At 42.0% G+C, this 13394-nt stretch overlaps 1 protein-coding gene and 3 non-coding genes across 4 annotated transcripts; 3 read left to right on the forward strand and 1 right to left on the reverse strand.

Annotated features, from left to right (window-relative positions):
• Window positions 1-238: 238 nt before the first annotated feature.
• Window positions 239-1592, reverse strand: LOC139387776 (uncharacterized). The gene is made up of 4 exons (XM_071134018.1): window positions 1313-1592; window positions 692-1170; window positions 345-583; window positions 239-265 (listed from the first exon to the last, which is right to left on the reverse strand). The coding sequence occupies exons 1-4, from the start codon at window positions 1381-1383 to the stop codon at window positions 239-241; spliced, it is 816 nt and encodes a 271-aa protein (XP_070990119.1). The 5' UTR covers window positions 1384-1592.
• Window positions 1593-10475: 8883 nt separating this feature from the next.
• trnaa-ugc (transfer RNA alanine (anticodon UGC)) lies at window positions 10476-10547 on the forward strand. The gene has a single exon. It is a non-coding gene; the product is annotated as a tRNA-Ala (tRNA).
• A 542-nt stretch (window positions 10548-11089) lies between these two features.
• On the forward strand, window positions 11090-11161 carry trnat-ugu (transfer RNA threonine (anticodon UGU)). The gene has a single exon. It is a non-coding gene; the product is annotated as a tRNA-Thr (tRNA).
• A 1422-nt stretch (window positions 11162-12583) lies between these two features.
• Window positions 12584-12655, forward strand: trnat-ugu (transfer RNA threonine (anticodon UGU)). The gene has a single exon. It is a non-coding gene; the product is annotated as a tRNA-Thr (tRNA).
• Window positions 12656-13394: the final 739 nt, after the last annotated feature.

Raw genomic sequence — 13394 nt, forward strand, 5'->3', positions numbered from 1 at the left:
AACGGCACCTGTCAGAGTGCTCTCTAAGTGTTACTCACCTGCTTGGATGTCAGCGGACAGAGTGGCGGAGACGGCCATCGTGAGAGTCCTTTCTTCAGGTGTGACGTCCACAACCTCCAAGAGGGAAGAGATGGGCTCTGCCTCTGTATTAGGGGTTATGTCCACAATTGGGATGGGAATTCATTCAGGTGGGAAGAAGCCAGGTTTGCCTCTGTATTAGAGGCGATGTCCACAACATTCAGGTGGGAAGAAGCCGGATCTGCCTCTGTGTTAGAGGTGATGTCCACAACATTCAGATGGGAAGAAGCCGGGTCTGCCTCTGTGTTACTGGTGATGTCCACAACCTCCAGGTGGGAAGAAGCCTGATCTGCCTCTGTGTTACTGGTGATGTCCACAACCTCCAGGTGGGAAGATGCCGGGTCTGCCTCTGTGTTAGTGGTGATGTCCTCAACCTCCAGGTGGGAAGATGCCGGGTCTGCCTCTGTCTTACGGGTGATGTCCAAAACCTCCAGGTGGAAAGAAGCCTGATCTGCCTCTGTGTTAGGGGTGATGTCTACAACCTCGAGGTGGGAAGAAGCCGGGTCTGTGTTATGGGTGACAACAACATTCCTGATGAGCTCTACTACTACAAGGAACCAAGTGGTCATCAGAACATGCATCTGTCAGAGTGCTCTCTATCAGTGCTACTCACCTGCTTGGATGTCAGCTGGTAGTGTGGTTGAAACGGCCACCCCGAGGACAGGGGGGACTGGTAGGGTGGCTGCAGGGGGCTGGAAGCAGCTCTGCACCTCGTCCGCCACAAAGGCACAGACAGAGCTCATATAAAAAGGGCTCTGGAGGTCATCCGTGGAGAAAGACTGACTGATTCTCCCGAGGATCGACCGCACAGAGTCAAAAGCAGCAGCCCGGGAGAAAGGGATGTGAAGGGAAGGGTCCTTTAACATGCAGGAGAGCTTCTCCACTACGGCCGCCACCATGCCCACGGCCATCCCACCTATTAGGATTGTGTGCTCTGAATGGTCTTCCTGAAGCCACAGGGCCAGGAGGAGCCTGGGCACCACCTCCACCACCACCTGAGATGGGCTGAGCAGGTTGCTACTGGGCTCATTGGACTGCTCGCCCAGAATGCTCCTCACAGCTCTCTCCACGATGCTGTGGACCTTAGGATCGCTGAAATCAACAAAAAGGAGAAGACAATGCTAAACGATGTGCAATGTGCTCACAGAGAACACTGTCTTAGTCTGTTTCTGCGTAGTTCCAGATGTGTAGATAAATGGATCAAGTCATATGCAGGGCAGTACATGGAACTCACATGTCAGCTGGCGAGTTGGGGTGCATGGAGCGGCGGAGCTTGCAGAAAGCCTCGTGCTCTATGTCCATCATTTTTAGGCAAGTGTTTACTTCCCAGGCCTGCAGTATGAAACAGGAAGTCCCATTAGTGTAATTTCACAACAGGTCTATTCTGCTGTGCTAACTTGTTGTTGAAAGGCTAGTAAAGAGCTCACTAACTTGTAGTGTCTCTAACTCTCATTCTCTTACCAGCCGAGCGAGGTCGTTTCCCTCCTCCAGGGTTTCCTTCCACACCCTTCAAATAAAACACTTAAACTTTCCTGGCTTCTGATTTTTCTGTTGTTTATTTTATCCACACCTCCTGGAGTGCTGCTGGTGGCAGGGAATGGCAGTGAAGGTGAGTGCTGACATGGTACTCACCTCTCCCTAAGGGATTTTTTGCCCTGAGACACCAGCCAGTTGCTCATGTGCTCCGTGGTGACATGGGGAGGGACCTGGCCTTGACTCTGGAGCAGCATAGGAAATACATAGGAAATTGTTTATTTACCTGGTAGCAGCCAAGCGTCACGTCCACAGACGTCTCATGGCGGAGGTGAGACGCATAGTGGGTCACCCTGCCAGCCACACGCTGACAGAGAGAGAATACATATTAAGGCCAAATGGAATAAGTGAAGAAAAATCTAATACTATTTCAGTAGTATTTACGTCTTACCTGGATCCAAGTGATGGACTGCACTTTGGTGGCACAGTAGGGCATGCCCTCTAGACTAAGCCAGGCTGTCTCCTTGGAGATGGCCCACACCAGTTGAGTCTCCAGGCCTCTCACCCTACTCACGTGGTGCATCCTCACCACCACCTGCTGTTGAGATAAACAACAAGACAACATCAACAAAACCACTCCAGCAATTGCTGTGACACATATCCACCAAGATCAAATGACTGACAATGTAGATTAGGATTAGCTAGTTTCAATGACACATACCTGGGATCCCCCACGCATGTAGGTGATGATGGGGCTGATGAACTGGAAAGTTCTCCAAGCTTTAACCACCGGACCGGCATTGTTCTGCACATTACAATACATTCATGTTGGAAACAGTAAACATTGTAAGCGTGATGTGACTGTGTGTGTGTGTGGGTGGGGGGGGGGGGGGTCTCTTACCCTGATCACAACAGGCCCACAGTACAGGGGGCTGAACCTAATCGGAATCAACTGCCAATTGCCAGTGGCCTCCTAAAGCAGAAAGCAGACAAGAGATGTGTTTCATGTTAAAGAGACACAACTTGAATATCTGGGATATTTTTCAAACATAAAACCCCAAACTTTCAGAAAAGTGTACCTCAAGGATAGTCTGCACATCTGGCACATCCTCAAGGATGATAGCAGCATTCTGGACATCAAGGAGGACTGGCAGTTGTGGAACATCTGGCACATCATCCAATGGCACATCCAACTGGACCTCATCCAGGACAGTTGTTTCTAAAATGAGGAACATTGGAATATAAAATAAACTATTGTTAGGACATAGAACGTAGCAAGATTGCTAATACTAGCTAGCTAGGTAGCAAAAGTTGATTGCTTAGCAACATTTACTAGAGTCAATGTTAGCTAGCAAGCTAGCTAGCTACATCATCTCTAGCACTAGCATTTTTGCCAAGTCTGAATGATAGAAATACACAACATTTCGCAAATTATAATGACATTGTTAAATGTAGTAAAAGAAGAGTTGTAAATTCCACATACCCTCTTCGAAGTCGCTGTCGCTGTCCACCTGTTGACGATCACAAACCCTGCAAAACAGAAAAAGACAAGAAAAACAAGCCACAAATGAATTTGAACAACCTGTCGACGCAGTAGGCCGCCGATGTCCACGCACTCTCTACGCCAGTCTTGAAAAGCACCCAGGCATTTTCCAGTCGATTGTTCTCAGGTCTCGAAAATCAAACAAGTTTGTTGTCAATCAGCAAACTGAAGTTGTTGTTTTCGCACAGAAAACGTTCCATAGAACGTCGGATAGATGTCTCTTGGCAACACACGTTCGAAAATGATTGTTTACAAAATTGAAAATTGTGTTGCCATAGAAATGAGTTTGGAATTCTATGATTCCGTTAAAATGGCTTGTCATCATTCTAGTGACGTTGACGCGCTCCTTCGCAGCTCAGTTGATAGAGCATGACGTGTTGCAAACATTGCTAAGAAGATGGATAATGATTTCAGGGATTTTTGTGATGATGAGTTATCTGAAATTGGGATAAAAGACTGTATTAAAAGCCTTAAGGACTATAGGTCCCCTGGAAATGGAGGTTTAATAAGCGAGTTTTATAAGGATTCAATGATAAATTGATTCCTTTCATTCTGGCTATGTTTCACAAATCAATTGGAAATGGGGAGTTACCGGCTTTCTTAAAGCAAGGTGTAATTACTTTGATTCCCAAACTTAATAAGGATACTCTTTATATAGACATCTGGAGACCCATTAGCCTGTTGAATAATGATTGGAAATTATTTGCTGAGAGGTTGAAACAAGGCTTGCATCATATAATTGATGAAGAATCTGGTTTTATGCATGGTCGACACATTAGTAATAACATCAGGTTGATCTTAGATCCTAGATATGATTGACTATAATGACCTCATCCTTGATAGTTTTCTTATGTTTGTTGATTTTTTAAAAGCTTTTGACACTGTAGAACATGAGTTTATGTTCAAAACAATACATGACTTTATATAGTGGTTGTACTAGCTCTGTAAAATTAGCTCACAGGACATCCCAAAGATTTGATATTGGCCGTGGCATTAGGCAGGGCTGCCCAATTAGTCCATTTAGTATTTTATTGGTTACTCAGATTATGGCTCTTCATATCAAGAAAGGGAATTTTCAAGGTGTTTCAGCAATTGGCATGGAATTTAAACTATGTCAACTGGCTGATGATACCACCATATTTTAAAGAGACAGGAATGAGGTTTCTAAAGCAGTTTCTTGTATTGAAGACTTTACCTTAGTTTCAGGTTTGAAAATTAATATCAATAAGTCAGTCTTATTTCCACTAAAGGATTGTGTTTTACAGGAATTATATGGTATCCCACTTAAAGATAAGGTTACTTATATTGAAATTGTTATATGCGAGGATGAAAAACAAAGGAGTGAATTGAACTTTAACTCAATTGAGAAAACAAAGAAGAAATTGAACCTCTGGTTGATGAGAGATATTTCGTTATATGGTCGGGTTTTATTATCCAAAGCTGAAGGGTTATCCAGATCGGTTTAAGTCTCATTATCACTTGACTTACCCCCTAAAATTGTAAAGGCCTTAGATAAGATTCTTTACATTTTTTTGGGAGGAACAAGCCTCACTATCTACGAAAATATATTCTCACTAAAACCCGAGAACAAGGAGGTCTTGAGGTTTTAGATTTCTGTCACGACTTCCGCCGAAGTCGGTCCCTCTCCTTATTCTGGCGGTGTTCGGCAGTCAACGTCACCGACCTTCTAGCCATCACTGATCCGTTGGTTTTGTCTACCTTCACACCTGGGACCAATCCCATCAATTACATGTTGTGTATTTAACCCTCTGTTTCCCCTCATGTCCTTGTCGGAGATTATTTGATTGTATGTTTGTGCTAGTTATGTGTTGGTGCGTGAGGGGTTTTGTACTCATTTTTTTTATTTTGGTTTTGGAGTTTTTTGTGAGCACTTATTAAACGACTCTGTTTATACCAAGTTCGTTCTCCTGCGCCTGACTTCCCTGCCACCAACATGCACCCATTACAATTTCAATACTCTAAATAATACTTTTCAAATACATTGGATTCTGAAGTATGTTAAGAAGCATAACAGTATTTGGAATTTCTTCCCTAAGTATTTATTTGACTCTGTTGGTGGTTTAAAATTTTTGCTTCAGTGTAATTTTGATATTGATAAAATCTCAGTAAAGTGGGCCAAATTCCATAAGCAGGCAATTTTAGCTTGGATGTTAGCGTATATACACAATTTTTCCCCTCACAGATACTTTTTATGGAACAACAAAGATAAACGATTTAAAAATAAGTCTATTTTTTCGTAACTAGTTTGAGAATAAATTATTTTGGTTGGTTTGTTATGGATTGTTATCAAAGTCAGGTTCATAAGGTATTAATAACCTACAAAGGCTTCAGGTTGAATTTAGGGGTGCAGGCAATGTATTCCTACAGGGAGAGAAGTCAATGCACACTGTTTGATGTCACACGGTCAAGGTTAGGCTTGCACAGATCGGGAGGACCTCAGGAATGTACCTGAGGTCGAATTGTGCTTCTCACCCTAACGATTCTCTCACTGTCACCCAAAAGCAAATTAAATTTAGGGCCAGGCTTCATTTTGGGCCTACTTTTTTCACGGTCGCTGCGACTAGACCGAGCGAGCTACGGTCAAGTTGGGCATCTCCTTGTACTCGGCACAGCCTAGAGATTATGGTAATGCCATTGAAGGCTCTGTGTGTCTTTAAGCACCGCACTTTGTCACTCCATCCTTTCTGTGTGTGTGTGTGTGTGTGTGAGAGAGCTTTTCTTTGACATCTGTTGGGAAAAATGACTGATTTACAGTTCATGAGGGTTGCCTAATCACACATATGAAGTTTTGAAAAGATCTGACCTTTTTAACCCTTCGAAACAGACACTTTGACCCCAATTAAAGGTTATGGTTGGCACAGGATGCTTAAAGTAAACACATATCCTCATTAGGGTATGCTTTTACAGAATCCTGAGTTTAAAGTCTTTACGTTAAGAACTGAAGGATTTACACAGGGTTGAATGCACAATTTCTCACAAACTGCATGTTGGGTATGGCAAAACCCTTTTAGGGTGATTTTTAACCACTTCCGGTTGCTCCAGGAAGCTTAGAATCGACACAGGTTGACCTCATTGTGGCTTGATGGATTGTCAACGAAGACAGGTTCATAAGGCATTATTAACCCACATAGGCTTCAGGTTGAATTTAGGGGAGCAGGCAATGTAATCCTATGGAGAGAGATGTCATTGCTATTTGTAAGATTAAAAAACCCTGTTTTTACTCTTAAGGGTTAATGCCACAGGGTTAAGGATATGCTTGCACAGATTGGGAGGACCATAGGAACATTCCTGTGGTTGAATTGTCCTTCTAAACCTAACGGTTCCGCCGCTGTCCCCCAAAAGCCCCTGAAATTTAGGGCCAGGCTTAATTTTGAGCCTGCTTTTTTCAAGGTTGCTTTACTCAGAGCGAGCTACGGTCAAGCGGGGCGTCTCGTTGAACTCGGCACGGTCTGGAGACTATGGTGATGACATTTTTTGTGTTGATTTCAGAGTGTCATTTTGGTGATGGTCCCTCACTGTTTAAACATATTGCAAATGTACAAAAGTCAACTAGCAAGTCAGTGTCCATCAGTCAATTAGATGTCATTCTGACACCAAACTGATACCATCTGACACCAAACCCACTTTTCCAACTCGTTTAGAAGCCAACTATCACATATTTCAGAGCAGGCCCAAAATTCACAGCGCCTTCAGTTTAAAACATAATAAAAACGTAAAACACGTAGTTACATTCTAGCTGCGGGTCCAGTTCTAACATTATGTGTAAGCCTATGTGAGGCGACCCCGAATCCCGAGGTGCGGCTCGATAGGTCATTCGGTGCCCGAGCAACGACCTTAATTGGTGCTGAAAATCTATTTTTTCTAAATGTCGTCATTTTCATAATGGTCCAAATGAATTGAAGTTATTACAAATGTACGAGGCTGTTTCTAGGTCCGAGATCCTTCTAGAGCCACATAACTCACCGTGCACTATCGACTTGAGCTCTAGAACAGGTTTCTAACGTTTCAGAACTCTAGGTCTGACGGTTTTAGTTCGGACAAAGGTAACTATTGTAGGCTCTGTCTGTCTCTACGCACCACACTGTGTCCCTCCGTCCTAGCTGTGTGTGTGTGTGTGAGTTTTTCTTGGACATTTTATGGGATAAATTACTGATTTACAGTTCATGGGGTTACCTAATCACACATATGACGTTTAGAAAATATCTGACCTTTTTAACCAAGTGGAAACAGCCACTATGACACCATTTTATGGCCATGTAAGTAACACCATGTAAGTAAACACATATCCTGATTGGGGTATGCTTTTACAGAATCCTGAGTTTTCAGTGTTTACGTGAAGAACTGACCGATTTACACAGGGTTGAATGTACAATTTATCACAAACTGATGGTTGGGTAGACCAGGTAGACCTCATAGTGGCCTGATGGATTGTCATCGAAGACAGGTTCATAAGACATTCATAACCCACATCGGCTTCAGGTTGAATTTAGGGGAGCAGGCAATGTATTCCTATGGGGAGAGAAGTCATTCAAAACTGTTTGATGTAAACACCTTATTTTAACTATTAAGGGTTAATGCCACACGGTCACGGTTAGCCTTGCACAGATGGGGAGGACATCAGGAATGTTCATGAGGGCGAATTGGGCTTCTAACCCTAACTGTTCTCCCATTGTCACCCAAAAGCACCTGCAATTTAGGGCTAGGCTTCATTATGGGCATACTTTTTTCATAGTCGCTGAGCTCAGACCGAGCAAGCTACGGTCTAATGGGGAATTCAAGGAAACTGCCAACAGCTTTGTGGGCATCGATCCCACTACCTCATCGCATTCTAAGCGAGCCCTCTACCATTTGAGCTAATTCCCCAGCCAGTAGGTTTGTGTCCAGTCTTGTCAGGCTATGCTGTTGGTGGACTTGTTATTTTACGAGCCAGCACTTGCAGAAGCTCGGTGCATCTCAACAATTGTGTTCCATAGCCAGCGGCCGGTTGGCACAGTTGGTTAGAGAGTGGTGCTAATAACGCCAATTTCGTGGGTTAGATCTCCGTACTGGTCATGAGGTACATTTTGAGTGTCAAAATTATGAGTCACATGCGTGTATATCGTCAAGGGTGCCAAAGAATTAAGTGTAGTGATTTGCAGAAATAACTCAGTTGGGAGAGCGTTTGACTGAAGATCTCAAGGACCCTGATTCGATCCAGGGTTTCAGCATTAGTAGTTGTTCTTTCTTTATGCTCTGCTTTGGCTTTGTCTGTTTGATGTCATATCGGAGAATATGGAGTAGAAGGTGTACCTCGTGGATAAGGCGTCTAACTTCGAAACAGAAAATGGAGATTTTGAGGCATTTTCGTGGTCGTTTAATTTCATTAAATCAGCTAATATGGACATGTTTGCAATTTCCCGAAATAAGGCATTGTTCTTGTTGCTTTGAAAAGCTAAGACATTGTTATTCAACTTTAATAATCTAAGACTGCAAGGCCTGAGAATTATTATGTCTGAATCTGCACCACAAATTGAAGGAAAGAGTATCTTTGTACTTGTTAAATATCATTAGCTTTCCTCGTTCGGACAGGTTCACAACTTTGATGTCTGTTGTTGATAAGGCGTTTGACCTCGAATCAGAAGATTGAGGGTTCGACTCCCTTAGTGGTAGTCTAATTTTATTAGCTCAGCTAATTTGAACATGTTTGCAATATACCGAAATAAGTCTTGTTGCTTGGACATTGTTATTTAACTTTAATAATCTAAGAATGCAAGGCCTGAGAATTTTTGTGTCTGATTCTGCATCGCAAGATTGAGGGAAAAGGTCTCTTCTTACTTGTTAAATATCACTAGCTTTCCTCATTCGGACAGGTTCACAATTTTTATGTCTATGGTTGCATAGCAAAGTCTGTATGATGTCAAATAGGGTCGTTTAATTTCATTAGCTCAGCTAATTTGTACATGTTTGCAATTTCCCTAAATAAGCCATTGGTCTTGTTGCTTTGAAATGCTAAGACACTGTTATTAATCTTTAATAATCTAATATTGCAAGGCCTGAGGATTATTGTGTCTGATTCTGCATCGCAAGATTGAGGGAAAAGGTCTCTTCTTACTTGTTAAATATCACTAGCTTTCCTCATTCGGACAGGTTCACAATTTTGATGTCTATGGTTGCATAGCAAAGTCTGTATAATGTCAAATAGGGTTGTATCACATAGACTGCGTGGCCTAATGGATAAGGAGTCTGACTACAAATCAGAAGATTGAGGGTTCGATTCCCGTCTTGGTTGTTTAATTTCATTAGCTCAGCTTATTTGAACATGTTTGCAATTTCCCGAAATAAGGCATTGGTCTTGTTGCTTTGAAAAGCTTGGACATTGTTCTTCAACTTTAATAATCTAAGACTGCAAGACCTGAGAAATATTATGTCTGATTCGGCACAGCAAGATTGAGGGACATAGTCTTTTCCTACTTGTAAAATATCACTAGCTTTCCTCATTCGGATAGGTTCACAATTTTGATGTCTGTTGTTGCTAAGCAACGTCTGTTTGATGTCATATCGGAGAATATGGAGTAGAAGGTGTTGCCTCGTGGATAAGGCATCTTACTTCGAAACAGAAAATGTAGGTTTTGAGGCATTTTCGTGGTCGTTTAATTTCATTAAATCTGCTAATATGGACATGTTTGCAATTTCCCGAAATAAGGCATTGTTCTTGTTGCTTTGAAATGCTAAGACAGTGTTATTAATCTTTAATAATCTAATATTTCAAGGCCTGAGAATTATCGTGTCTGATTCTGCATCGCAAGATTGAGGGAAAAGGTCTCTTCTTACTTGTTAAATATCACTAGCTTTCCTCATTCGGACAGGTTCATTCGGACAACTTTGATGTCTACTGTTGCTTAGCAAAGTCTGTATGATGTCAAATAGGGTCGTTTAATTTCATTAGCTCAGCTAATTCGTACATGTTATGCAATTTCCCAAGACCTGAGAAATATTATGTCTGATTCGGCATCGCAAGATTGAAGGAAAGAGTATCCTTGTACTTGTTAAAAATCACTAGCTTTCCTCATTCAGATACATCATCAACTGCTCATCTCTCACTCCAGTGTTAATTTGCTAAATTGTAAATACTTCGCTACTATGGCCTATTTATTGCCTTACCTCCTTTCGCACGCACTGTATATAGACTTTCTTCTATTGTGTTATTGACTGTACGCTTGTTTATTCCATCTGTAACTCTGTGTTGTTGTTTGTGTTGCGCTGCTTTGCTTTATCTTGGCCAGGTCGCAGTTGAATATGAAAACTTGTTCTCAACTAGCTTACCTGGTTAATTATAGGTGAAATTAAAAAAAAAAAAAAAAAAAAAATTCTTTCCCAGAAAGGGGATGTAGCTCAGTGGTAGAGCGCATGCTTTGCATGTATGAGGTCGTGGGTTCAATCCCCAGCTTCTCCATTAAAATTTTTGCAATGGCCCATCTCCTACTTTCCAGAATGTTGAAATTCTCAGCAGGAAACAGAGATGTGCTAAATAATTTGCTCTTGTAATCTGAAGAACATGTGTTCAATCCCTGTTCGTACATTTATGGAAGAGAAGTGGCATGGTTGCCAACTTCAATTGCATCATTTTCAAAAACTGAAGTTCATGGGTTAGATGACTGTCCATACTTGCTTGTATTTAGAATTGCTGCTATCATTTCATTGTAGCTTCAATGGAGTGGTGTATATAAAAAGTACATTGTATTAATATTGCATTTTATCTGCAAATAAAATGGGATCGAAGCTCAGAGGGGGAGTGCATGCTATTTTAGTGTGAGGTCCTTGGTTCAATCCCAAGGTTCTCCACTGAGTATTTGTGTGCCAAATTCACATTACACAACTCCTACTTTTCAGAATGTTAAAATTCTCACAGGAAACAGAGATGTTATTTGTGTGCCAAATTCACATTACACAACTACTACTTTCCAGAATGTTGATAAATATCTTGCAGTATAGAGTGGCATGGTGGCCAAGCGGTAAGGCGTCGGTCTTGTAAACCGAAGATCATGGGTTCAAATCCCATCTGTGCCTTACTGAAAGATAGCTGGTACCATGGGAAGGTTCTTTCACTGGAGGACTTTGAAGAAAAAAAAGTTTCCTCAAAATGGCAACCCTGCTATTATATAGTAAGGGGATGTGCCTCTACGGTAGAGCTAATACTTGAAATGCATGCGCTCTGAAGTTAATCCCCAAATTCTCTGATGAGTATATTTAGTTGTGAAATTAGCTTTTGCACAACTCTACTTTCCAGAATGTTGACATTTTAAGAAGGAAATAGATGTGCTAAGTCATCTGTTTTTGTAAACTGAAGCACATGGGTTCAATCCTGGGTTCAAGCCTTGTTCGACGTTTATGGAAGCTTTGTATTGAATTGTAGCGAGGGCCAGCCGACTAGAGCATACAGGCCACTACGACCTGTATGCTCTAGTCGGCTGGCCCTCGCTACATATTCGTCGCCAGACCCACTGGTTCCAGGTCATCTTTTTAGTCTATGCTAGGTAAAGCTCCGCCTTATCTCAGCTCACTGGTCACGATAACAACACCCACCCGTAGCACGCGCTCCAGCAGGTATATCTCACTGGTCATCCCCAAAGCCAACACCTCCTTTGGCCTCCTTTCCTTCCAGTTCTCTGCTGACAATGACTGGAACGAATTGCAAAAATCGCTGAAGCTGGAGACATATTTCCCTCACTAACTTTCAGTGTTGCCAACTTAGCGACTTAGTCGCTGTATTTAGCAGGTATTCAAACCCCTCTGAATACTTGCAGACATTTTAATTTTACTCACCTTTTGTCTCTTCCACAATGTTATTCCTCACTCCTACAGTGTCCATCACAATTACATGCACATTGACAATTATGCAAATTAGGTGATGACATCATTTAGCAACTTTTAGCGACTTTTAGGACAGCCAAAATTTTTGCAATGGCCCATCTCCTACTTTCCAGAATGTTGAAATTCTCAGCAGGATACAGAGATGTGCTAAATAATTTGCTCTTGTAATCTGAAGAACATGTGTTCAATCCCTGTTCGTACATTTATGGAACAGAAGTGGCATGGTTGCCAACTTCAATTGCATCATTTTCAAAAACTGAAGTTCATGGGTTAGATGACTGTCCATACTTGCTTGTATTTAGAATTGCTGCTATCATTTCATTGTAGCTTCAATGGAGTGGTGTATATAAAAAGTACATTGTATTAATATTGCATTTTATCTGCAAATAAAATGGGATCGAAGCTCAGAGGGGGAGTGCATGCTATTTTAGTATGAGGTCCTTGGTTCAATCCCAAGGTTCTCCACTGAGTATTTGTGTGCCAAATTCACATTACACAACTCCTACTTTTCAGAATGTTAAAATTCTCACAGGAAACAGAGATGTTATTTGTGTGCCAAATTCACATTACACAACTACTACTTTCCAGAATGTTGATAAATATCTTGCAGTATAGAGTGGCATGGTGGCCAAGCGGTAAGGCGTCGGTCTTGTAAACCGAAGATCATGGGTTCAAATCCCATCTGTGCCTTACTGAAAAATAGCTGGTACCATGGGAAGGTTCTTTCACTGGAGGACTTTGAAGAAAAAAAAGTTTCCTTAAAATGGCAACCCTGCTATGATATAGTAAGGGGATGTGCCTCTACGGTAGAGCTAATACTTGAAATGCATGCGCTCTAAAGTTAATCCCCAAATTCTCTGATGAGTATATTTAGTTGTGAAATTAGCTTTTGCACAACTCTACTTTCCAGAATGTTGACATTTTAAGAAGGAAATAGATGTGCTAAGTCATCTGTTTTTGTAAACTGAAGCACATGGGTTCAATCCTGGGTTCAAGCCTTGTTCGACGTTTATGGAAGCTTTGTATTGAATTGTAGCGAGGGCCAGCCGACTAGAGCATACAGGCCACTACGACCTGTATGCTCTAGTCGGCTGGCCCTCGCTACATATTCGTCGCCAGACCCACTGGTTCCAGGTCATCTTTTTAGTCTATGCTAGGTAAAGCTCCGCCTTATCTCAGCTCACTGGTCACGATAACAACACCCACCCGTAGCACGCGCTCCAGCAGGTATATCTCACTGGTCATCCCCAAAGCCAACACCTCCTTTGGCCTCCTTTCCTTCCAGTTCTCTGCTGACAATGACTGGAACGAATTGCAAAAATCGCTGAAGCTGGAGACATATTTCCCTCACTAACTTTCAGTGTTGCCAACTTAGCGACTTAGTCGCTGTATTTAGCAGGTATTCAAACCCCTCTGAATACTTGCAGAC

The sequence above is a fragment of the Oncorhynchus clarkii genome, chromosome 29 (assembly GCF_045791955.1).
Source record: "Oncorhynchus clarkii lewisi isolate Uvic-CL-2024 chromosome 29, UVic_Ocla_1.0, whole genome shotgun sequence".
In the NCBI taxonomy this organism is placed as follows: Eukaryota; Metazoa; Chordata; class Actinopteri; order Salmoniformes; family Salmonidae; genus Oncorhynchus; species Oncorhynchus clarkii.